This window comes from Drosophila mojavensis, unplaced genomic scaffold (assembly GCF_018153725.1).
Source record: "Drosophila mojavensis isolate 15081-1352.22 unplaced genomic scaffold, ASM1815372v1 contig_136, whole genome shotgun sequence".
Classification (NCBI taxonomy): Eukaryota; Metazoa; Arthropoda; class Insecta; order Diptera; family Drosophilidae; genus Drosophila; species Drosophila mojavensis.
The window spans coordinates 12,830,001-12,856,909 of NW_025318667.1; the positions used below are offsets into that span (position 1 = coordinate 12,830,001).

General features: G+C 38.0%; 1 protein-coding gene across 3 annotated transcripts in view; it reads right to left on the minus strand.

The window, feature by feature from the left end:
* Positions 1–26,909, minus strand: part of LOC6583703 (neurobeachin) — a 185,485-nt gene that overhangs the window by 72,390 nt on the left and 86,186 nt on the right. Inside the window, exon 2 of one of the 3 annotated variants that reach the window (XM_044006943.1) lies at positions 21,338–23,761. The exons of the other annotated variants lie outside the window; for them this stretch is intronic. Coding sequence (XP_043862878.1) covers positions 23,642–23,761 — 120 coding nt within the window. The 3' untranslated portion in view covers positions 21,338–23,641. Of the gene's footprint in view, positions 1–21,337; positions 23,762–26,909 lie in introns of those variants that run through there. 3 annotated transcript variants of the gene reach the window in all.

The window sequence follows — 26,909 nt, forward strand, 5'->3', positions numbered from 1 at the left end:
ACGACGTATTTTGCCCGTCTCTGTCAAAAGATATAGGGTTGCCAGATGGATGCGTCGAATATGTACAACCACGACATGGAGCAATACAATCTATATATATATATATATATATATATTGTGTATTCTCGGAGTAACTCTTCTAAATCCCATTTCCATTTCCCATCGTCGCATCAGCTCCATCAAGTTCCGTTCGCTTTCCTCTTTGACTGTCGCAAAAGAGTTTTAGCTCGTTTTACTTATTCAGTCTATTCTCTTTCTCTTTCTCTTCACCAGTCAGCGACCAGACTTAACTCAGCATCTGAGTGTGGCTCTCTCTCTCTCTCAGCTGCCGTGCCACTACGACGTCAACATAGCGCCGCCGAGAAACGTCTGAACGAAGCTAGGCATATTCCACTCAGAATATATATAGAGTTCTAAATATTTTCGCATCATTTAAATTTTTACATAAATTTATTATAAACTCTGCATCTCTCCAACTCTTCCTCTGTCTCGCTCTCTCTTTCTCTTTATCTCCCTCACTCGCCTGACGTCCTTTTGCACTTCAGTTTTGCGCTGCATCCGGCAAACGTTTCAAGTGCATCCACTTCAGTGTTTAGCTCTTGAGCTCCACCATTAAATGCGAACCGTTGGGCAGCCCTTTTAAATGCAATGGAATTCAATTATCGGTTTTGGCGGTTAACCAAACAACCAGCCAAAAGCCATAGCCAAAGCCAAAGCCATAGCCAAAGCCAAACCGGGCTCCAGCTGGACATTTATTAAGGGGGACATGCAGGGGCAGGCGGGGGAATGCCATGGCGCGGCCATTGCAAATTGAAGGGCAATAAATATTCTCAGAAACTGTCTGTCTACGTGTGTGCGTCTCTCTGTCTCTCTCTCTCTCGCTCTCTCTCTATCTCTGTGAGGGAATTGGCAACATTTATATTAATCATACGCAACGTGTGACGCTTTAAACGGTTTTAGCCTTAAAGCGCAAGTCTGGAAAATTGACAGACCGCGCGCTTAATCTGCAATGCGGGGGCAGCTGGGGCAGCGCGGGGCAATCATGCCCGTTCAGGCCGTCAAAGTGAGTATATTGGCTTTGAGCAATATTGTCTGAGCCGGCAAGAAGAAGAACTTTGCACATTACAATACACCTATACAAACATATATTTGAGAATATGTAGCTGTGAGCGAGTATCCTACAGTCGGCTATGATTGACTGCAAAATTATCAATCATATTTATTTTACATTCTACTACAGAATTTGTTTTACGCTTTGTTGTCGCTGTGTATTTATGTTACTCGTATACCCATTGAAAAAGCGCAGAACTAAGAGAGGTATTATGATGTTGGAGTCAAAGCATAGATGAAACATGAATACATGCTCAGAGGCATGAACCAAGGGAATCCAATTGCACTCGCTGCTCTTATCGTTTCACGTAGAGCTTGGCCAAAGACCAAGTTTTAAGAGCTCTTGACTGTTAAGACTCTAGATATTGAGATATGAGCTCTATTTATATAGACTTGCTTCACTCGAAAAGTCAGAGATATTCAAGGCTGTGCTTTACTAAGCACCCTCACCATTAGCTTTACAAGCTATTCCTAGCTTCTCCCTGTCTCTCTCGCTCTCATTTCTTTTAAGCCAATTGCAGTGGCAAAGTTCGAGCTGAGCTTCTTTGTTACATGGCAGGGCATCTACTAGTCGTATAGGGCGCGCTCTTGTCTCGCCGCGTCGCCGTCGTTTTGTTTGACCAAATGCAAATTCGAGTGCGCGCATAAATCCAAAAGACCGCACTACAAAAATGAAAAACGAGCCTCGCACAAAGGTTTCCGATGCCAGATACGTGCAGTTGGGTGTGGTAGGGTCGGTAGAGGCGGTAGGGTCAGTAGAGCCGGTAGAGGCAGTAGAAGCGGTAGGGTCAGTAAGGCTAGTAGAGGCAGTAGCGGCAGTAGAGGCGGTAGGGTCCGTAGAGTCGGTAGAGGCAGTTGGGGGTGATTGTATGGCAATGACTGCGCTTTGTGGTTTATTTACAAATGCAAAAACAGTTTAAAAAAAAAAAAAAAAAAAAAAAAAACGAGCAACAGCAAAGAAAGAATAAATAAATATATACTATATATATACATATACATATACATATATATATATTTCTGATATTTCGAACATTTTATTGCATCAGTTGAAGTTGAAAATTGCACAAAAGTTGCAGCTGCAGCAGGGGCCGGGGCGTGGCAGACAGCAGGTCTGGCAACGCCAACAATTTGTTGTAATTACATTTTCCAGACGAATATATGTAAGTGAATGTACGTATATGTATGTATATATGTAGTATATATGACTTGCTTGCCCTTTCATCAGCTTCTTTTGCATCATTAGAGCCCCACTGGAGCTGCAGCTGCAGTTGCATCATGTGCTGCTAATGAGACGGCCCAACTACAAATGGAGCCGGCAACTGGACACAGCCAGGCAAATTAAAAACAAAAAACAAAAAACAAACAACAAACAACAAACAGCAAACAAACAGGCAAAAGCCACAACGATGAGTAGAGCTGAACGGCAATTTCATTTTGAAGTTTTCGTCTCAAGTGGCGCCACAAGCTGCCCAGGCTCCACTGTTTTGGGCCACCCCATTTCAATCCATCCGTGGCTCCATTCACGAATGACTAATGGATTGAAGCCGGCTTGTGGTGCTTGCTGCTGCGGCTAGCCGTTCGGCCGGCTCTTTAAAGAGCGACGGCTGCATCCCAAGCATCCCACTTCCACACCTCCCCGCCCCCTACCGACACCCAACCCATCAGTCAGTCAAAGGCAAGGCAAGGCAAGCCCCGCACAATCAATGCGACTGGCCCCAGTTGCAGCAGCGGCTTTTTAAAGTCCCATCCAGTTCAGTCAACAACAAAAATAATTTAGCTTTTGCCATTTGCCTCGGCAAGAATCGGCAAAAGTGCTGAATTCTCGTGCTTAACGCAATCCCCAGGCGCAATCCACTTTGGTTCCAAAACTTTTTTAAATCCCAACAAAAAAATCCAAAAAGACAGAAAAAGTGAGGGAGAGAGGGAGCGAGGGAGCGAGGGAGGCAGAGAGAAAAATTGCAGCTCATAGAAATGCAAAGCGTAATTAGATTAGTCCAAATGTGAACTGATTTTCATGTCCGCTGACTCTGAGCTAAGTTGCAATGCGATTTCGCCTCGCCCAACTGTAAGTAGGAGGGGCAACATTTCAGTGCAGCCAGTGTGGCAACGCTGCGCATCGGATTAACACGTCCAGCAGCATCGAGTTTTGAAATCTCAACTGATAAGCCAATGACTAGCAAGTCTGAAAGCGCTTTCTATTTAAGCACAAAGTCTGGCAACGCCTTGTTCATTAAATTATGTATAGCTTTAACAGCAGCACTACCGAGCTTAAGGAACTGCCAACAATACCTGTTTTGTCTGCTAGCTACAGCTCTGGCAACACTCAGTCTGGCAACACCCAGTCTGGCAACACCCACTCTGGCAACACCAAGGCTGGCCACTCCAACTCAAAATAGCTTCGATAGCGTCATCATAATAGCCGAAAAACCCATTCAGAAAATGTAAAATGTGGCAACGCCAGGTCTGGCAACCCTAAGTCAGGCTATGACAAGTGCCATGGCATCTAGAGTGATATATTATTTACCGCGAAATGAAAAGAACAATTCTGGCAAAGCTTTACTGGACCTGACCTGATCTGGCAACTCCAAGTTTAAGATACCCAAGTCTGACAACGCCAAAGATCAAAACAACTGTAATAGTTATACGATGTCAACTCAAAAGCCAATTCTGGCACTGCACAGTGTGGCAACACTAAGCCATCTGGCAACACTAAAACGAGTAATTAAATTAATGATAATAACAACTGGTAAATTAATAAAATGGCTGTTCTAGTGTACTTTAACTATAACAAGTGGCAACGCCATAGCTCTCAACATTAAGTCTAGCAATTCTCACACTCTAAACTCTAATGAGCATCTGGCAACCCCATGTTTGTTCTAGTGTGGCAAGGCTGTCAATCAAACCTCTTGTCAAATTCGATGTTAACGGTAACACGCGCTCCAGGGTCAAAAGCCATTCATTTGGCTGGCAAGAAAACTTCTGGCCGAAACATAAATTGTTGAGCATAATCAAACATTTCTACTTATACTTTTCGCATTCACAAAGCTCAACTATAAATTGCGAATTCAAATGAAACCAAAAATAAAAAAAACAAATCAGCAAATTAAAAAATAAATAAATAAAACCAATTTGCACATTACAATGCTTCATTATTATGCAAGAGGACAGGAATTGTTTTCAGAATTTGTAATGCTATCTGGACATTAACTGTGGACCACAATGAAAATATAAGCACTTTTTTACGAGTAGCTTAACAAAAGACACGTCTAACGGGTATGTCGGGTGCGTGAGAAAGAAAATGAATGGAAATACTTAGGGATTTTTAGTTTAAAGTGAATTCTAGAGTCCAAAAATTTAGATTTCAAAATATGTGGAAAATATATAAATATATTCAAGTTCAATATACTGTAAATTATTACATATATGCATGCCACAGGGTATCTAGCAGCCGATCATTGCTTACAGTGGCTCAATTTTATAATTGCTTTTAAAATGAACTCTAAAATATTCTATTAAAATTTACAAAATTTAGACCAGTTCAATATATTGCAAACTATTTCATATTTGCATGCCACAGGGTATCTGTCAGTCGGTCATTATTCACACTTGTCCAATTTTATGGATGCCATCTAATTGCACTTTGTGTGCGTCGTAAATATTTAAATCAAACGCAAAACAGCTGCAATTATAAATGCTGAATAATGGCGGAAAAGAAGCACACAAAAAATGTATAAATAAAGAGGAGACGAAAGTGTAGGGAAAGAGGGAGAGCAGTTAAAATATACCAAAAGCAGCGGGAAAGAGAGAGAGAGAGCGAGAGTGAGAGATTGAGAGTGAAAATCGCAGCAGCTCCCGTGGGAGGCCTTTGGATGGCGGTTTGCCAGTTGCATGCGCTCATTGGCAGCGATTATGCAAATGCCAAAGACACACACACACACACACACACACACACACACACACACATACAGAGACAGCATGTGTGCTCAAGTTTGTGGCTGGGCTGGGCGTGGGCGTGGCAGCTCGTAACTGAGCAGTAGCTGAGTTAACACGAGCTGCTCTGCTCTGCTGCGTGCGCGGGGCAAAGTTATAAATATAAATTAAGCAAATGTGTTGCATAAATTGTTGTTGTTCGTCCTCTTCGGCTACCAACTGAGTGTGCGTGTGTGTGTGTGTGTGTGTGTGTGTGCCAACAACAAAGTGGTAACAAAAATTACGAGCTACAAGTTCAAGATATAACAGCCAACAGACGACGCATGCAGAGCACCCAGTTGCAACAGCAAACTGCATGCGAAAACCCGTTACGAGGCACTTTGTTTGGCACCTGTCTCAGGTGTAGCCCCTGAGCCTGAGAAAAAGCTGCAAAAGTCCAATTAGAAGTGATTTAGAACGGTTCTAATACGATTCTAAATAAATGTTGTAAATTTAGGGAATTCGGAGAATCATAGAAAGCATTTATAGTATTGATAGTATTCATAGTATTTATAGTATTTATAGTAGTTATAGTATTTATAGTATTTATAGTATTTATAGTATTTATAGCATTTATAGTATTTATAGTATTTATAGTATTTATAGTATTTATAGTATTTATAGTATTTATAGTATTTATAGTATTTATGGTATTTATAGTATTTATAGTATTTAAAGTGTTTATAGTATTTATAGTACTTATAGTATTTAAAGTATTTATAGTATTAATAGTACTTATAGTATGTATCGCATTTATAGTATTCATAGTATTTATAGAAATACTGGTATTTAAAGTATTTATATCTATTATAGTATTTATAGTATTTATAGCATTTATAGCATTTATAGTATTTATAGTATTTAAAGTATTTATATCTATTATAGTTTTTAAAGTATTTATATCATTTACAGCATTTATAGTATTTATAGCAATAATAGTATTTAAAGTATTTATATCATTTATAGGATATATAGTATTTAAAATATTTAAACTCTTTATAATTATTCATTTTATGCTCTAAATTTATACTATCAAGAATTCATAGTATTTAAGTACTTTTAGCTTTTTAAATACTTTTAGTATTTTAATACTTTAATATAGCCTATTTAAAATTTACATAATTTTCAGTATTTTTAGCGTACGTATATAGTAATTGTAGGTTACAGCATATTTAGTATTTTGTATATATCTTCAAAATACTTTTCAAATATTTAACATTTATTTGCAGTTTATTCTTCAGTCTTAGTTGCTAAAATATATTGAAGGAGCTCTGTAGTATTCAAATTTAATACAAATTGCACATATTTGGCTTAATATGAGCTTAAGCAATGCCAAAAGTGCTTCCGAGTGCATTACTTTTGCATGCATTCACTGACTTTTTTATGCAATCTTAATGACTGTTAATTAATACGAAAATAAATACAACATTTATGAGCTTTCAGTTGGCTTCGATGCGAGCAATTGAATGCACTCAGTTTCCCGCTGGGTGGCACAAGCCAAACGCAGGCAATTTAATTTATACGCACGAGCATGTGTGTGCGTGAGTTTGTGTGAGCATGTGTGAGCAGGTGTGTGTGTGTGTGTGTAGATGGCTATACTGATACCACAATATTTGCATATCATATATGCATAAACACACGCGACATTCCGGCCAGACAGTTGCAATTAAGTTAGATGCCGTGTGCTGCAGTTGTGTGCGTGTGAGCGACTGTGTGTGTGTGTGTGTGTGTGTGTGTGTGCATGTGTGATGATACTATACAAATGAGGCAACTAGAATTGAGCACAACAAACAACAAAGTCGACAGTTAACGTCTGTCACCTGAGCTCCGTCAACAGCGCCCGAATGGCCTGAGAGGCATATGCACATGGCTTTGCTTAAGTTAAATATAGGCACATTTATCAAATGCACACACACACGCACGCACACACATATACCATAGAGGCCTACTTTTGGGCTGGCATTTGAAGTAGCTGCCAAAAATGCATGACAAACCGAACGACAAAGGACGCGCTGAGAAATACAGTAGAAGAAAGTAAGAAAAACAGTGTGTGTGTGAGAGAGAGAGAGAGGGACAGAGAGAGACAGAGAGAGCAGGAGTGAGCTCAGAGCTGAATTGATTCGATTTTGTCAATTTTATCGTCATTCAGTGAAACGTTTTACAGCCTTTCACAGCGCACATCAACTCAGTTATCGATGTGAATGAAGCAGTTAAAGATAATTACCGTTAATTACACTCGTAATATGCTCGCAATTAGTGAAAAGAATTCAATTATGCAGTCATCATCATCAATGCGCATAATGCAAGCCAAATCCCATTTATACAAATGTTAACAAACTTTTTCTAATTTATTTACATTATTTTTGATTATCCGCAAATTTATTTAGCTTTTGATAATGAGTTTATAATAATTTAAATAATTCATACATTTGCCAGCAATAAAAATTACACACATTTCACATTTTTTTTTTTTTTTTTTTTTTTTAATAAATGTGTTAAATATGCATTTTTGGTAAATTTCATTAAAAATTATCATAATTTACATGGATTTCGTATTTTTATTTTGAGTATTTTTTCGGCCGTTTCATTCATAATATAATAATATACATATACACATAGCCAACTTCTACATTTACTACTATAATTTGGCTTATAAATTCTCAAATCTACTACTACTCCCATATGTGTTCCCTTATATACTCCCAAATATACTCCTCTATATACTCCCATAAATATACCTACTACTATGAATACTTCTATATGTATTCCTTTATATATCTCCAAATATACTCCTCTATATACTCCCATAAATATGCCTACTACTATGAATACTTCTATATGTATTCCTTTACATACTCTCAAATATACTCCTCTATATATATTCCTCTGTATACTCCAAATTAATACTACTGTACATATTCCTGTCTATATTCCTATTTCTACTCCCATTTATATATAATCCTGTTAATGCTCCTATATATTCACCAATGCATATTCCTATAGATACTCTCATATACATTCCACCATATACATCTATATAAATTCAGAAATATGCTCTTATATCTACTCTTAAGCTGACTCCTGTATCAGCTGTTCTATACACTCCGATATTTTCTCCTATTTTATTTACTCCACTGCTCTTCGCTCTGCCTTCCCCCAGTGAGCCCGTTCGGAGTGGGTTACTCTATCATATAAATCCATCTACTCCTCTTTCTACTACCATATCTCGTTCTACACATTCCCATGCATACAAGGATCTTCCTCCTCCACATCTACCTATTGATGCTCCTTTAACTGCTTTTACATCCATCTCTCAGTGCTCAGTGCACTCAGCACATTAAAGTTGAGTTTGATTCGCTTTCAGTGCGATTTCAATTGATTGAACTTTTCTTTTTTAGTCGTCGTCACGCTTATCGTGCGTGTAATATATGCATTATCATTGCTGATTACGTGCTGGCCCCTGGGTAGGCGGCAACTGCTTATCATACGTTTACCAACCCTAATGCAGCCCACATCCCACAGCCCTTAGCCCGCAGCCCGCAGCCCTTAGCCCTGACATCCGCCATTAAACAGCATCACATAACACGTTTCGCAAATACAATTGCATTTTCCGCTACTTCATTGCTGTGTGCACTTTTCACTTAATTGCACACATTCAGGCACCCACACACACACACACCCACACACACTCACACACACACACAGTCACATCGAGCGAGAGACCCGCACACTCACTTGTCCAACTATTCAAATCATAAAATTAGCACACTTACACACAGGCACACTCTCACACACACATACACTCTCTCTCTCTCTCTCTCTCTCACACACACACACACACGCACCTACACAGCGCCAAAATCAATTAAAGCACAAAAGCGCACGCCGCTTCGAAGCACAAAAAAACAACAAAAAACAAAAAAAAAATAAACGCTCAAGAGAAAAAACGTGCTGGCATGTGCTTAGCTCTACCTGCACGAATAACGTATACCCTGTAAAGACTTCGAAATACATGTGAAAGCATTGCGTTTGGCTTAACTTTCATATCATATCGAACATTTTATAATGATCAAATATAGCTCAGAACGCGGATTAGAAATCAATGCAATGTATTAACTTTATTGGAGAGTTAGAGCTCGAAAGATAAGGCAGGTTGATATGCTAGGCTAGACTAATCTCACATATGCATACAGATGGGATACACTCCTAACGGAGAGAGTGCACAACGTGAGCTAAAACTAGGCTCAATTTATGAGTCAAATATCGAGTATCGTACACAGAGCTGAGCTTCTTACTTAAACAAGTTTCGAATATCGTATTACGATCTAATGCCAAGTAAAGCACGAGAGCAATACATTCAGAGCAATACATTAAGGAACTGACTCTTATGAGAAACAAAGAGAGAGAAGGAGAGAGAGTACAAGATAGAGAGAAAAAGAGAGATAGGTATAGAGTGAGATAGAGATAGAGAGACCGTGACCGATAGATAAGTTATTTCTATATTAATCTAATCTCACGTATGACAAGTTATGCTCCTGAGAGAGAGAGAGGAGAGAGAGAGAGAAAGAAAGAAAGAGAGTAAGAGAGAGGGAGAGAGTGAAAGAGTGAGAGAGAGATAGAAGCGATAGATCACGCTAAAGCTCCAATTACGAGTCGAGTATCGAATATCGTATTACGATCATGCATACATGTAGAGCGACATACAGCTGCAATTCTTACCCAAACAATTTTTAAGGTATTTCCAAGTCGAATATCGTATAACGATATAGCGTAAGTGTATAACTTCAGCAACTCTTGCAAATATCGAATAACATATATAGAATATCGAATACCGTATTACGTTCAAACAAATGTTTACATTGGCATCAAGCCTATCGGCTTACGATATACAATTGCATTTTTACCCATGCTGAATGATAGAAGAAAACAGTCAATATGTTGTAGCTAATACTCTTAGGGGCACAATTGCAAATACCCTATACAATGACTGTTGAAATTTGTATATTAACTGGGTATAAGCAGCTTGGCAAGGGGCGTGGCTGGGGAGCAACAATAGTAAAGCAGCTGGCTGCCTGCTGCCTGCTGCCTGCTGATGTTGTGAGTGAAATCTCTTGGCCGCAAGGTATGCAGCAGCTGGTGGCTGTGCGGCGCGTCGTGGGGCGGGGCGGGAGGGGCGTAGCGCGGCGCGGAGAGCGCATTTTTGTTGCATAACTTGCGGCGCGCTTGTGGCCGAAATACTCGCACAGCTACCTGTCAGCTCTCTCTACACCTCTGACTGCGAATATGTGTGTGTTTCTGTGTGTGTGTGTGGGTGTGAGTGTGTGTGAGTGTATCTGTCTGATATAAAATGCAAATGCCTTAATTAAAAGCTTTGTAGCTTCACTAAAGCATGGCATCGCACGTGGGCGTGACAAAACGCCCCAAAGAGCTGCGTCATGGTCGCAGTGGGCTCGCCTACGCCGGCACCGAGGGATGAATAGACAAGCAGACCGGGCAGCAGGCTAGGGCTAGGCGGGATGTGCGATGGGTGACAGTGGACTTAAGCTCAGTGTTGCATAGTTTTTAAAGTTTTGACGCGTGTCGCGATGTGCCGTTCGCTTGATTCTTTGCCATTTAGCGCACGGGGCCAAGTTGAACAGGTGGAACAGCTACCTGCACTTACACCTTACACTTTACACCTGCCACTGGCACTGCCACAGCCACAGTCAGTGTCACTGCTGTGGGCTGTTGTGCGGTGCTTGGTTTTGCTTTTTACGCACATGTTTGTTGTGATTTTTATTGCATACTTTTATGCGTCACGCAATTTATGCAGGATTTTCAACAATTTCTTTCGCCTCTATTTTGCAGCATTTGCCGCACACAGGAATGCCAAACAACAACCACATCCCCAGCACTACCACCAGCCCCCTATTCCCACTGCCTCAACCGCCCCTCCCCCCACCGAACTCACGCAATGTACTTTGTCTTTTTTCCTTCTTCTATGTATTTTCTCTTTTAGCTGTGCTTTGCATAAATTTCGTCGCTACCCCAAAAACAGCAACAACAACAAAAAAAAAAAAGAAGAACTTTTTCCGCTCTCTACCACACCCACTCCTCCTCCCCCTCCCCATCTCGCTGCCACTCCCACTTCCACTTCTACTTCCTTTTTTCGGGCAGCTTAGCTGTAGATGATTATGTTGGAATAAAAAAAAAAAAAAACCAACTACCCCAGCAGCTGCTCTGTCTGTGTCTTTATCTGTGTGTGTGTGCTCGCTCTTAGCATGCTAGCAAATTTGTTAATCATGTCGCTCATCTATAACTTAGTTGCTTTTGTTTTTAACTTGTCTTTAAATCATTCTCAACCGACTTCATTACTGAATGAATAAACCATCAAGAAAAGCAAATTGCTAAATAGACTTCCTTTAAGAGGACTCCCCCTAATGGGTGCATTATGACATATTGTGGACTGCCGGCCCTCATCAAATCCCTGCTGCCAGCATCCACAGTCGTTGCATTCGAATTTCCCTATAACTAAAATTGCTGTCGCTATGTCAAAAGTCAAATTTAATTGATCAATGAACTTCTGTATCAAATGTCGCAATAATTTCAGCAACATTTAGGCAACTGACATTTTCCATGAATTTTGTAATTCACACAGAAAAGAGCAAAGCAGAAAATCAAATTATAACCACAATTACAGCAGACTATTTTCTTTCATATGTGATTCGAGGTAAATAAATTTGAACTCTTAATTGCCAAGATTCAGTTAAATATCTGGAAACGACATTTTCTACAGAAATTACAATACTGCCAATTATACATATTGCTCATATAGGTCAATTAGACAGAGAGAGAGAGAGAGAGCGTGCTAGATTGTGGCTGGAAGGAATCGAATTGGTTGTCTAATTAAAATCAACATCTCAATCAATTGCAATAATATAATAAACCCATTTGAGCTAGTATATTATTATTAGCAACAAGTTCAAATTGCATTCAATCAGTCATTCACAATATACAATTGTTTGCAGTCTTTGCATATCTTATACAAAATATCTTAATTAGTCTTTGTTCAAATTCCAATTAAGATTGTTAAGCCAAATACCTTAGCTCTTGCTTACGTCACAAATAATAATAATCAATCAAAAGCTATCAAAATACTCCATGATTCATCTAAAATTGATTCAAGAAAGCTTTGCGCTTTAAATTAAGCAACTGAAGTTAGAATAGTGCACATGATACTTTATCGTGAATCAGAAATATAACGCTCAGCAAAAGACGAGCAGCACAAAAATGTAAAATGAGCCTTCAGAATGGTTTCGAATGTAAAACAGGGAAAAAGGTGAAAGAGAAAAGTTAAAGGCAAAGTGAGGCCAGTGGCAGTATGGAAAAGGTAAAACTAGAGTAATTTTTATGATAAACGAGCTTAAATCTAAGAGCCGAACAACTTAAATTATCAAGTATGAACTTGAAATATATTTTAGAATGGAGTAGGACAAAACATAATTAAATGAGTAGATAAAATCCTTTGGATCGTAGGATAATCTGATAAACTCGAAATATATTTTAGAATAAAAGATTAAATAAAATCTATCGAATAGATGAAATTCTCTGGGATGGAATCTGTTTAACTTAAAATAGAACATAATATAATATAATAAGATATATAATAAATGTTATATATACAGTCGAGTCTCGATAATTGGTACGCATCCGCTAAATCGAAAATCGCGATAAATCGAAAAAAAAAAAAAATCATTCTCAATAATTCTCGATAGTTTGAAGTTCTGTGTAAATCGAAAAAAAAAAAAAAACAGATCCCCTTGATATTTCGAACTATGGGGACTCTACTGTATATGGTAACTGACTAACTAAAAGTCATCAGATACTTAAATTAAGTTGCTTCCATTAGAGCTCTTAACAGATTCCGTTATATTTATTCTTTAATACTCAAAGGATATACATAAATTTGATTATATTCACCCAACAACAACAACAACAACAGCAACAACATACACGAATAACAATACAGAGGAGTAATGCAAAGTTTCAAGTATCAAGTATCTATTAGTTATCTACTACTATTTCACATAGAAACACCCTCAGGCAGACAGACGGTAGGGTAGAGGGCTAGTACGAGGATATGTTAGATGGTTAAAATGAATCAGATTCCACTGGTATTCAAGCGCTTCGCGCATAATAACAAAATTGACATACCTCTGGCACAAGCCGATGTGAGTGAGTAATATGAGAGCAACGTCAAAAAGAAAGAAAGGGCTTCCCAACTGAGAGAAGTCAAGCGAACGAGGAAAAAAATCACAAAAGTTAAAGAAAAAGAATTTAAGACGCCATGACAACAGCTGAACTCGAAGTTTGAGATGTTTGTGGAAGATGAATCCCTATAAAGATGAATAAATGAATTCAATTTCAATTTCAACTTCAATTTGATTTCAATTTCATTCTTTGCTTCGCATTTCTCGTTTTACTCGCCTGAAGTTTGATTTTATTAAATTCATTTGAATACTTAAGTGTTTATTTTTTGTTTTTTATTTTGATTTTCCTTTCTGGTTTTATTTTTTTATTGTATTTTTGTTTTCAATTTTTTTTCCTGTGACCTAGCTGAAGTGAAAAGCACTCTTGTTTGAGCAGACATATTAAATATCAATGAAGCCCTCTATGTGCTAGCAGAGTCAAGTGAAAGTGCAGTCGAGTGTAAGCTTGGCTCGTAACTGGGTCAATTAAGCTCGAATATCTTCATATGTGTACTAAGTATTTATAGCAAATACATTCGATAATTGGAAAGCAGTAAGAAAACTGCCTTAAATAATCAACTTGAATACCTTAGAAATAACTAAATTCAAGTTTTTATGCAAAAAATATAATTCAATCAGTTTAGCTGTTAGTCTTTAAAAAAGCTCACTTCAACAGCTTTTCAATACAGTCCTAAGTATACAAAAGCTTCTTGAAACAGCTTTCAAAGCACATGCAGCGACGCGTCGCTATTTCAAGTTTCTTAAAAAGCTCTATGAAAATAGTTTCTATGACTTTTAAGCAGCTTTAATATTCATTTCCAGTCAACACTCAACGCCAATTGGCCGCAATTTGTCAGCCGATTCTATGGAGAATATAGAATTGCTCTAGAAAATGATTTGAATGAGTATCGTGAGCAGGGAAACAAACAAAGTTTCCAGCTTAATTATGCAGAGCTCAATTTCATCCTTGACTTTGACTTGAAATCAATTGAACAGAGCAGCCACCGCAGCCGAGTAACAAGAAACCAACAAGATAAACATTTGTATGCCCAGCAGGCCATATTGGAAATCAGCTGAAAACTTATTGTTGTCGACTTGCAGCTAGACAGGAGGTAGCAAGCAGGAGGCGGTAGAAAGCAAGCAGGAGGCAGCAGCCAGCCAACACAGTAGCAATGCAGGACAGTTGAATAGAAGCCAGAGTGGACACGTGAAGACGGTGCTGCATGACTGGATGGACGGGACGGGACAGGTACAACAATTGGTTTGGTTAATGTAGCTGCCACTAGAGATAGGACTACAAATCACATAATTAATTAAGTGCACTACGGTACAGCTTGTGCATACCCTAACCGAGGCTAATTGAGCCAAACGAGGCCATGGCCAGTGAGTGAGAAAGAAATTATTGCTGCAGCTACAGCAGAGATGTCACACGACGCTACTGACACTACCAGTTGCCACAGGACGGTACTCCAGGCAATGTAGGGGCGTTGGAGTTGCTATAATTGTGAGACCTTATGTCGATAAATACATGGATCAAGAGAGATGTTAAATAGGGTGTTAAAGCGATCGACGTAACGATCGATTCGATAGATATGTAAAGCCACCGACTGGAGGAACTATCGAGTGGAGCTCTACTCTGCTAGCTATGGCAAAACTTAGTCCGAGTGAGAGTACTACAAGGACAAATTGCTATATCCAGGCTAGACTACCTGGTTAAAGAAGTTATAAACATATGTTTTATATGCACAGAAAGGATCGTAACTCTTTCTGATACTACATATATAGATGTTTATGAAAATTATAGCACAGGGACTTCAAATATTATATATGCTCGATAAGAAATTTAATCATTTAATGGCAAGCTTCGTTCAACTATATTTAAGCAGTATACTAACTATTCATTATAGCCTAGTGTTAGTTTGTTTATATGCCAAACCTATTGCAAACATATAGGCTATTCATGTTCAAGCCTGTAACAGGCAGCAGGAGGCATGGCTTATATACTATGGCCAGCAAAATCAACAGCCGTGTCGACTTAGCGCAGCTCATCTATTTATCTGTCTGTCTGTCTACATACGCTGATCAATTACTATACCCTTTGGGCATACAAGCAAGTTGCAACAGGGTATATGCTAGTCGAAAGCATTTGACTAGAGCACTCTTGCCAGTTCTTATCTTGTATCTGTGCTGGCAACAGCAATGGCAACTGAACAAAGTTGTTGGCAATCTTGGCGACTTCATTAGCTCCCAGCTGCAGCAACAAATGTGTGTGTGGGTGTGTGGGTGTGTGTGTGTGTGTAGATAGGTAAATCGCGGCAAATGAGCTGGTAAAAGTGCAAAGGCAATTCATGGCAGCATAGCAAAACAGGGCAACATTTATATCATGCTCAACTAATTGCAGGAGCGCGCGAAGCTGTGGCAAAACTAGGCCGCAGGATGGGGCAAGTGTAAGAGGCAGCCAGGCAAGCAGACAGGACATGCCAGCAGGCATGTGTCTGTGGGTATGCGTGTGTGGCTCTGCTATAGTGTATGTGTGTGTGTGTGTGTGTGCACACATGTCTGGCCATAACATAAATTCTCATAAGCATAATGCTTTGAAAATTGGAGCAAAACGAGGCAAACCACACGGCGAAGGACCTCGAAGCTTGGCAGTGCGATAAAGCGACTCGCAACTCTCGACTCTCGACTCTCGCCTCTCGCCTCTCGCCACGGCGTCCATGGGCCACTGGCAAACTAAGTTATTGAAATTACAAGTTGTACACGCGCCCAGGCACGACCGCTTTAATGAGCTGCCTGCCCCATAACCCTGGCATCCATGTGGCCGTGCCACCGAGGCTGCAGCAGCTTTAACTAAATTAATACAAATATGTAATAAATGACAGAGGGTCAGCCAGTACACTGAGGGAGAGAGCTAGGTGGGCAGAAGATGAAAGAGAGATAAGGTAAGAGTATGTGCGTATGTGTGTGTGTGTGTGTGTGTGTGTGTGAGTGTGTGTGGGTGGGTGGCTGGCAGACACATGTTCGACACATGAAAGCCAAGTTGATTCTACAAAGATTCTCAGCTGCTTTCTATATACACATATATATATATACACATATATGTATATACTGAAGGCATTTTGTATAAGAGAAGAGAATTTCTTAGAGTCCAGCTGAAGGCATATCAATATTCTACGCTAGGTATATACTTATAACTTATACAATAGCAAAATATGTACCTCAGCATTTTTGAAGATGTATTATAATACTGCCAACATCGATATTTATCGATTTTTAGCCAATATCCATTGTATTTTTAGCATTAAAAAGTTTTTAATAAAAACTATTGAAGCTGCTAAATTTATTGCCTTAGCTATAAAAGCTATATATTCCATCTAATATAATACTGCCAACATTGATATTTATCGATTTATAGCCGATGTCTATTATTCGTTTAACACTATGAACTTTTAATGATGTCACATGTAATGTTTAAGCTATAACAACTGCATATTTTATATACTGTAAGTACTACATACATCGATATTAATCGATCTGTGCGCGATGTCTATTATTCGTTTCATTAAAATACCACATGTTTAAGCTATAACAATGGTATATTTTATATACTGTAAATACTACCATCATCGATATTTATCGATTTGTAGCCGATATCTACTATATTTGTTGCAGTAGAAACTATTGAAGCAGCTACATTTATTGCCTTAGCTATAACAGCTATGTATATATTTCGTAATATAATACTGCCCACATCTACATTTATCGATTTTAAAATATGTCAATTATTCGTTTGGCACTATGAACTATTAAAGCTGCCACATGTAATGCTTAAGCTATAACAATTATACCTTTTATATACTGTGATACAATCAATATCGATATTTATCGATATATAAGCGATGTCTATTATTCCGTTGGCATTAGACATTATTAAAAATGTTTAATGTATAACAACTATATATCCCTTGTACGACAATATTGACAAATTCGATATTTATCGATTACTAAGCGATAGCTCTTATTTGTTTAGCATTATAAACCATTATTGCCTATTTTCTTTGCATTCCACTCAGCTAACGTATCGATAAATACCGATAATCATGCAGTCATAGCATACAACAGATTCCATCGATAGTCGAGCCGATGGCAATTTGTAGCCATGCCTAGGGTATCAAGCTAGACAGTCTGTTGTTGTTGATTTTATTATAATAATAATGCTTAAGCGCGCGCACAACAACAACAACAGCAACAACAAAGGAAGCAGCAGAGGAAGGCAGAGGCAGTGGCAGAGAATAAAGAAAAAAGAAGGAAAAAAATGGCCTGAAAAGCAACAAAAATCAATAACCACCCGAAGGCGCATGCAGAGCAGGCATATGAAATTTACATACAAGCCTTGAGTATGTGTGTGTGTGGGTGTGTGTGGGCGTGTGGCAACTGGGTGTTCTCTGTTATTTTGTTGTTGCTGTTGTTTTTGCTGTTGTTGTTGCTGTTGTCGTGCCTCAAGGTTGTGTCACAGCTGAGACACCAGCCAAAGCCAGCCAGTTAGTCAGGCTGTGCCATGCATTGTTGCTGCTGTTTGTGGCACATGTGCTGCTGGGCCCTTGACGACCACGCCCACAGCGTGCGGCCAGTGCAAGCCGCCCCAAACGGGGCAAGGATACAAATACAATGAAAATTGCAGCATAAGCAAATCGAACAGCGAACGAAACAAATTGCACAACAACAACAACAACAGCAACAACAACAACAACAACAACAACAGCAACAAGAAAGGCAAAGGCAACAATTGCTCATTTCACTTCAATTAATTAATTAGCCCGCCTGCAATTAAAATATTGAACATGTGACAGTCGCGCAATCTCAAGGGAAACGCAAAGGCGATAATTATTAAAATTAAAGTAAATTAAAGAGAAGCTGAATTTAAGTGAAACTCGATTAAACTCAAGGCGAAAACTTACGGTATGCTAGAAAATTAAGTGAATCAAGTGCAAATGGGAGCAGCTTAAGGTGAGAAAAGGTAAAAGCAGAGAAAGTTGAAGTTTGACTTGAAATGAAAATAAAACTGAAACAAATATATAGATCTTGATCTCAAAGAACTGATCAAGATCTATCAGGATTGACTTGAATTGCATATGATATTTTACAGTTTAGCTAAAAAGTATTTAAAAAATACAAAAATACTTTAGACAAGAAAATACGAAATATATGAAAAGCCAGCTGATATCAGGATATCAGAGAAAACGGAACCCAAACTTCCCCAGATCATAAAACTCAGAGCAAAGTCCTCAAATATTGAAATGTGATTCAAATGAAATTGTCAAATTTATTGAGAAAATACTCTTAATACAAGATATTCTAACATCAGAAGATATCAACAGAACTTGAAAACCCAAACTAACTGAATCACATACCATCATTTGCATTACGAATTCTCTAAACGAATTTATCAAGCCGCTCAAAAAAAAAAAAAAAAAACTTTAAAAATACTACAAAACCTACTCAACCATAATATTGGTTAAATTAAAAGCGCACGTGGAATACGAATCAGTCAAGCAGGCGAACAAAAGTTCGTCTGGCTGAAGTCTATAACATTTCGATAAAAAATTGTGATTTCAACAATTTAAAATTAAAACAAGGAAAAAAAGTTTTTGCTATTAAAAGTTTGTAACTGGGTTAATGTCATCTTAATAGACATTCATGTAAAATGCAACACTTATCGCGCATTGAGCTTATATTGGGTATAATTATTTTGACTTTTTTGGGTCGACACGCCACTGGAAAATGGCAACGGGCAGAACGGTAAAATGGTAAAACGGTATTACGTTTATCAATTTTGAATTACGACAGCCAAACAATGGAAATTTGTGCACATGTCCCACATGTACCAAATAACAAATTGATAAACCCAGCGCAAAAACACACGAGACACACAACGAAAAGTTAAAGCTGACGAAGGAAAATTGAAAATGGGAAATGGACGATGGACGATGGGCGATGGGCGATGGGCGATGGGAAATAGGCAATGCCAAATGGGCGAAACTAGAACACTGAGAAACACCAGATGCAGATGTTCACATGATAAATTATATACCAAAAAGTTGAAAGTAATTGCCATAATAATAGCCATAGCAATAGGTTATAAGAGCTGAGCTAAACATATATATAAATAAATATATATATACAATATATACATATATAAAGAAATATATTTGATATCATTTTTCAGTCATGTTTCTAAGCAACTCTTAAAGTCGAGTTGCTTAGATAAATTTATGAGAAAATTATTTGAAATATTAGAGGATTATATACATGTATAGTATATGTATAGTTAACATATATAGTTAAGTCCAAAATAGTATACCCATTCACAACAATTATAAGCCTGTGAATTATCCCTTGGCTAGTTATATTTATACTAACCACATGCTTAACTACTAGAGTTGTCGAATATTTGTAAAAATAAGGCATCGATTTTTAAAATATCAAGTTTTGAAAAAATACTAAATTAATATTTGATATGCAACTATAAAAATATCGATAAATCAATCTTTTTCTTTTTCTTTTTTTTTTTTTTTCCCCACAACAAATTTATAATCCGTCCCAAAAAAAACAAGAATAATAGACTAAGCATTTCTTTATTTATATGATAAAGACTGCTTAACTCCAGTATTCGGTACTCAAAAGTATCGTAGTGCTTTTTTCCATATACGACGCTATATCTGATGTGGTATGCACTTGTTTTTATTACTTTAAGGCACAAATTTTATTTGGATGTTCCATTGTTAAAGTCCGAATAATTCGTTTTCAGCATATTCAAATTTTGTACTTTTCGCTTGGTTCACTGATCACTCAAATATATCAAAACTATCACATAAAATATTTGATATTTGGGCAAAAAATATATTCCGATATAAATATATTTTTATACTATAAAATATTGATATATTGATATATTTTCGACAACCCTAATAACTACAACCAGTTTATTCAGCTCACATTCCATCAAGATAGACTCTACAAATTTTTTTAATCACTCCAAATTTTTTTAAAAATAATTTATTCATGCATAACATTCACAAAGGAAAACAAACTGTTATGGAAAAGTTTTCACAGTTAATCGCAGCCGATTTTATTTATTTTATTTTTGTTTTGCCCAAACAAGCTTCATTATCAATTTCGCAATAGGAGCCCCAGACACGCAAATCAAACAGATTCGCATTATTCCCAAAGAATTTGATTGAAAACGTAAAATTATATTCGGGCACGAAAATGGGCAAACTATTTGGATTGAACTTCAGGCCTCGCAGTGTATATTTCACATTCTGTAAGCGATTCATGATCAGTTTTATCTGAGTGTCTGTGTGCGTGTGTGTGTGTGCGTCACTCACCCTCTTAAAGGGACATTTTTCTGGTAAATTGTGCTCAGCCTGCTGTATGCCGGCATAGAGAAAGCTCAACAATGAGGGTCGCACACCAGATGTTACCATCTTGCATATATCCAAACGCGTACCACGCACTCGCATTCCCTTGGGCTGATAGTGCTTGAGCTCCATATCCACAATGCCAATCAAATTGATGACATCCTTGTCGCCCGCCGTTATTTCCACCGTAAATGAGTTATTTGTTTCCAAAGCACAGGAAATTTGAAATACGATATTGGATTTCTTTTCACATTTCAAGCCCATGAATGTGACGCTCTTGAGAAAATTTTGAGAAATTTTATGAAAGATATATGATACATAGGATTTTAATTTTTGATCCTGATCAAGCTTAAAATACCTTTTGTGCTAGGCTTAGGGTCAACAGTCCAGCGATACATAATCCCAATAAATACAGTTTTTGAGATACTATGAAATTTATTAGCGAGCAACACATTTTAGAATAAAATACAGCAAACTGACGACTTGTCAGAAATGAGCTTTATATTTATATAAAACTTTATTCTTATCATTTAAATATTTTTTAACATTTTTTTATTTAATTTTTTTCCATATACTTTGACAATAATTGATACACATTTAAATGCACGGTTTTTTTTTTTTTCAATTTTTAATTGTTTTCTGCTACTATTTGTATGACCATGGGTGTGTTTATACAGCACTTATTCAATATTGATCTCAATCAAAGTTAATATACTTCCAATTTTTAATGAGTGTGTTTTTTGAAAAGTTCAATTTATTGAATGGGTATAGAATGAGTATCGAGTGAGTATATTGGCTCTATGCGAGCTCATTTCTAATTACGCATCAATTCGCACTCTCAAGTACTTGATGAGTGTTTCGAAAACTGCTCGCATTGAGCTTCGTAGTGCTCTGACCTATGCTCGTTCGTTTTTAACGAATTTCCTTTGGCATTTGCATTCGCACTCGCATTTGCATTCGCAATCGCATTTGCATTCGCATTCGATTTGCAATCGACTCAGGACCTACTGGGCCTAAGTGCTTGATATTCCATTTAGAGTTGTTGCAGACCAATGCACGTTTATTTATTGTGTATTTGAATTATTAGAGCAACTCGGCTGTAAAAAGCATTGCAAATGCCATAGGGTACCAGACCTGTTTGCACAGTGTGTGTGTGCGTGAGAGAGAGAGAGAGAGGGAGAAGAAGAGTGAGAGAGAGGCATACAACTAGTGACCATGCACATCAGTCAAATGAAACGACTGACGTCTCTTTTGTCCAGCTGCGAATAAAAAAACTCCTCCTGGCTTACGCTGCAGCTATCCCATATGGCCGTAACCGTACCACACCGCCCCCTGCCCCGTCCCGCCCACAAGCACAGCCCTGTCAGACCCATTGTTGGCTGTGGATTGTGTGCATTATTATGTATTGGCAACTTGTTTAGTTAGGAACTTCGTAATTTCGTTATGGCACAGAGAGTCGAGCAAACGATGCTGAGTAAGAGCTCAAGAGCTACGTGAGTGGCTGGATATGTATACACAATACTTAATACATACATACATACATACATACATATAAATATATATCTGTATATGAGTGTGTGTGTGTGCATGTGCATGTGCTTTTGCTTTTGCTTTTGTTTGTTTTACTAATAGAATCATATGAATTTAATACTATTTCCGCAGTGCTCGTGACACGAACAGTATTTTTATTAACACTGCCGGAACTTTCCAGCACTTGGCATATAATTTTAGTCTTTAGTATTTTAGCCTTTAGTTTACAATACGCTACCTCAATCGGAATGCTGCTCTTAATATATACAATCAATCAAGTCTAATTACTTCATGGTAAATGCAACTGGTAAAATTTACAAGCCATTTGAAGGTAGTAGCTAGATGGATTTATTCTTAAAGTTTGATTGATGTTATGGAACAGAATCCGTATTTTAATGTACTATTTTATTTAACATTTAGTTTACCATACCTCATGTTAAATCCGGCTTGTAGCTTGAAAATTGAGTTTGTTTTGCCTAACGAATGTTTGTATTTATCGACATTTATTCCTACTCTATTAAACTGTTCTATATATTTACAGTTCCCTACCTCAAGCCAAGCTGGCTAAGAGTTTGCTATATTACCATCAACTTTACAATTGGCTACCTCATGGTAAATGCTGCTGATAAAATGTAGAGCTAGGCAATGTTGCCTCTACTTTGCTTCGATTTGAATTCAACTCTGTCATAGCTTATGAAAGCTGTCCAATATTATGACAGCCAATGGCTATCGATAACCAATCGATAACCCTACATCATCACTGCTGTTCGTCATGTTCTAGCAGCAGCACGTGTTGCACAGCAGCGCAATTCGAATCTATTTTGCTAAGTAGCTAGATATGGTATGATGCGTGAGAGTGCGTGAGTGGCTGTGTGTGTGTCTGTGTGTGTATACAAATGTATATAACATACTTGTATATCAATATACAAGACAAGCTGACATTTGCTAAACCCAGAAGCCGTCACTGACAGCAGCAGCAGGAGCAGCAGGAGAAGCACCAGCCACATATCCAATTGCAGCCGCCCACAATGTGAGGGAAACATCAAACGAAATTCCTATTTATTTATACATATACATATATATATGTATATATTTTTGTGCTTTCTTTTTGATATTTTGGCCGCAAACATTGGGAAGTTTGACAAGCCAGAAGATTGAGTACGTGCTCCACATTGACAAATGGAACGCGACCGGCAAACGCAGAACTTAGCGCAAAGCCATCGAGGCGAGAGCAAGAAGTATCGCATTCAAACTTTAACTTCCGACTTTGACTGCAAAATCGATGGGCTGTCAATGTGACTGCTGGTGCACAGGTGTATGAACACACGTGTGTGTGTGTGTGTTTTATTGGATGAGTTTAATGCTCATTCCAGCCCTGTTTGACTACTTACCCACTATAGACACATATATATATATATACATACGGATATTTGGGGAGAAACATGTGCACATCAGCCTGATGTTTGGGATTTGAAAATGCCAAATACGCATACGTCTACTCACCTGCAAAGAGAGCAAGAAGAAAGGGAAATCATTATTAGACATGTTTTTCATATTTTGCATATTTTATGCTCTATGCTATGTTGTTTGCTTTCTCGCATGCTGCTGCTGCTAATGCAAAAAAAAAAAAAAAAAAATGCAGCCAAGTGCAGCTAAGGTCATTGCTATGACTCTTCAATCGCCTGCTGCATGGCAAAGGATTGAATAGTCCTTCATATAGCTGGAGCAGCCCTAAGCTCTTTCGGCTGCTGTTGCTGTTCAGTCAACATACGCAGAGCTCATCATCATCATCATCATCATCATTATCATCATCATCATCCCACAGACATGGCACATAAAGTGCAACATGCGAGCATCCGCAAATAAGCATAGAAGGCAGCCAGCGCTGCATGTGGCAGCTGCATGGGGCACACGATTCTTATGTTACGCGAGGGTCGCTCCATGGAGTTCAATCTATCGGCTATTAGACAAGTTGATTGAGACTAAAAGCTTACAGCTCTCAATTAATGAATGATAGCTAGACATACATATATCTCATTTTCTAGAGTCTTCACATTTTTTAAAACGAGCTATCGATAAACATTCATATATATCGATAGGTAAATATATTTTATACATTCTGTAGAGTGTGTTAACAGCTATAGATAGATACACATTGATATCTACCTTCCCCTCATCTGCTCACTTGTAAGCATAAGCAGTTATATTTTCGCTTATTTATAGGCATACCTTTCGTATACATAATATCGAATCAAATGTTTGTTATCGATAGGCACACACTTAGTAAGCAGACTACCAAAACAAATGTTTGTTATCGATACATAATACACATTTCTCATATATTCATATTCTAAATTTTGGGGCATTTGCATAAACTTTGATCGAAAAGTATATATTTATATCTATAAAGTTTTTAAAAAGTTTTTGAGAAAAAAAAGAATATACCGTCAAAAATTGCGATAAAACGAAAAAATTCTATTCCCTTGAAAAAAATCGTTCTAGATGAAACTCAAAAATTTTAATTTCTGTGTAAATCGAAAAAAAAAACCGGATTCTCTGTCATTTCGAATTATCGATATTAATTGACATATACCGATAGGAATGAATATCGAATAAACATAATATGGAAGTATAGATTGGCATTTTAATGAGTCGAAAACAAGTTATCTGCCTATGTACATCGTTAGGCATTTTAATGAATCGCAAACAAGTTATCTGTCAATATATATCGATCGACATACAAATAGATTTTATGAAATACTGGATAGTTGTATAACCATTTGAGATATCAAATCTTGCCAGCAGCTACCACAGCTATAGATAGATAGACACCATATATCGCTAGACACACGTCGAGATCTTCATGCCGACAGACAAATTTCAACTTCAACCTCATTTAGCTAGGCAGCACCTTAAATTGTTTTTCCAGCCGTAAACTGATTACGAATTATAATAGGAAATTGCTTTAAATGTTGTCTGCGTAGTGCGTGCCCTCTTAGCGCTGTAAGGAGACCCTCGTTGCAAGGACTCAAGACGCTGTCAGCGCTCCAGTCTGGGCATTAACAAAGGCGTATATAGTACTTGGTCTTGTCGTCTCGACGTCGGCATCGCCATCGCCGTTGCCACCGTTGCCGTTGCTGTCACGCTTAGTTCCACAACTTGGGCGGGCTTATGCCTGCATTCAGCCAGACACGCATTCAATTCGCCTGCCATTCAGCGCAAATTCTGTGTATGGCGAGAGCGACATATGTCATGCATTTTTAAAGTCACATGCCATACCCCTCTCTCTCTCTCTCTCTCTCTCTCTCTCTCTCTCTCTAGCTGTCTCTTGGTTGCTATAGAGTAGCGCTGGCTGAAGTGGGAAATCAAATGTTTGTAATTAAAATTAAATATTCTATTAAAGGATCAAAACTGCAAGGCTAAAAGGATGCAGTCAGGCGGTAAATAGCAATCAAAGCGAATTGTAAGTACACCTACACTAAACACACACACACACACACACATATATATAGTGACCGAAACAGACAGTGAGATTGGGAGGCAGATGTGGACGTATTTATATCATAACACAAATGTTTAATCAAGAATCTGCTCAGAGTCCCAAGCCGAATACCGAAAGTAAGTAAATAGTCAGCATGGGCATTGGGAATTTGCGGACTCGATTCACATTGCCATTGATATTGCTATGAAGCGTGAAATGTCAAGTGCTTAGTGCTTAAGTTTGGCTTTTGCAAACACTTGGCAACCCTGCGCCAAACTGCCAAACTCGGTTAGTTTGTCAAGCGCTGCTCGAGCAAAGCCAATTTTGTAGCCTAGGCAAACACACACACACACGCAGGCATCTCTATGCATCTCCCTCGCCCTCTCTCTCTGTCTCTTTCTCTCTCTGTCTCTCTCTGTCTCTCTCTCTCTCTGTCTCTCTCTCTCTCTATCTCTGTGTGTATTATTAATAATTGAAATACATTTGACGAATGGGGAATATACTTATGTCTGCTTGTCAAATTGCGTGCAAATTGTGAGGTCAACTGAGAACAGATATAATTACTATTTAGAATAGAGTGAGGTTAACCCTTGCCTAGTGACTAAAGCTGCCCAATCGACTGGCTCCACACAGAAGTGGCAACATTTGGCCAATAAGCACACAAATAAACAGTTATATTAATATGCTTAGATAATTATTGAGGCTTGAGCAAGCGCACTTAAGCATTATGAACCAAGCAAATCCAACGACGGCTTAATGAGCAGCTGTGCGCACAATTTATGCCTTCAATCGGAGTACAGGAGATTATAACGCTGCTATGTGTGTGGACAAGTCGAAGATTAAGTGATATATATATTAATATAAAGATATTCATATATTTATTTTTTGTTTTATACAACTTCGAGTAAAATAATTTGAGTTCCATTTCAACAGGAAAGAACGTTGCAGTTGCCACGCCCCTAGTTTAGGGATGAAGGGTTTACGTATGTATGTATTGGAATTTCAAGTCACACAGAGAGGCAGGCAGGCGAATAGTCAGCAACACGAGCAAACCAATATACTCAATTTACTTTCGTGAATGAGTATAAAAATGTCTAATCTGTTCATTTGATCAGATGAAATGCAATTTATATACGTTTTTCAATCTTAATCATATTTATCAACATATGA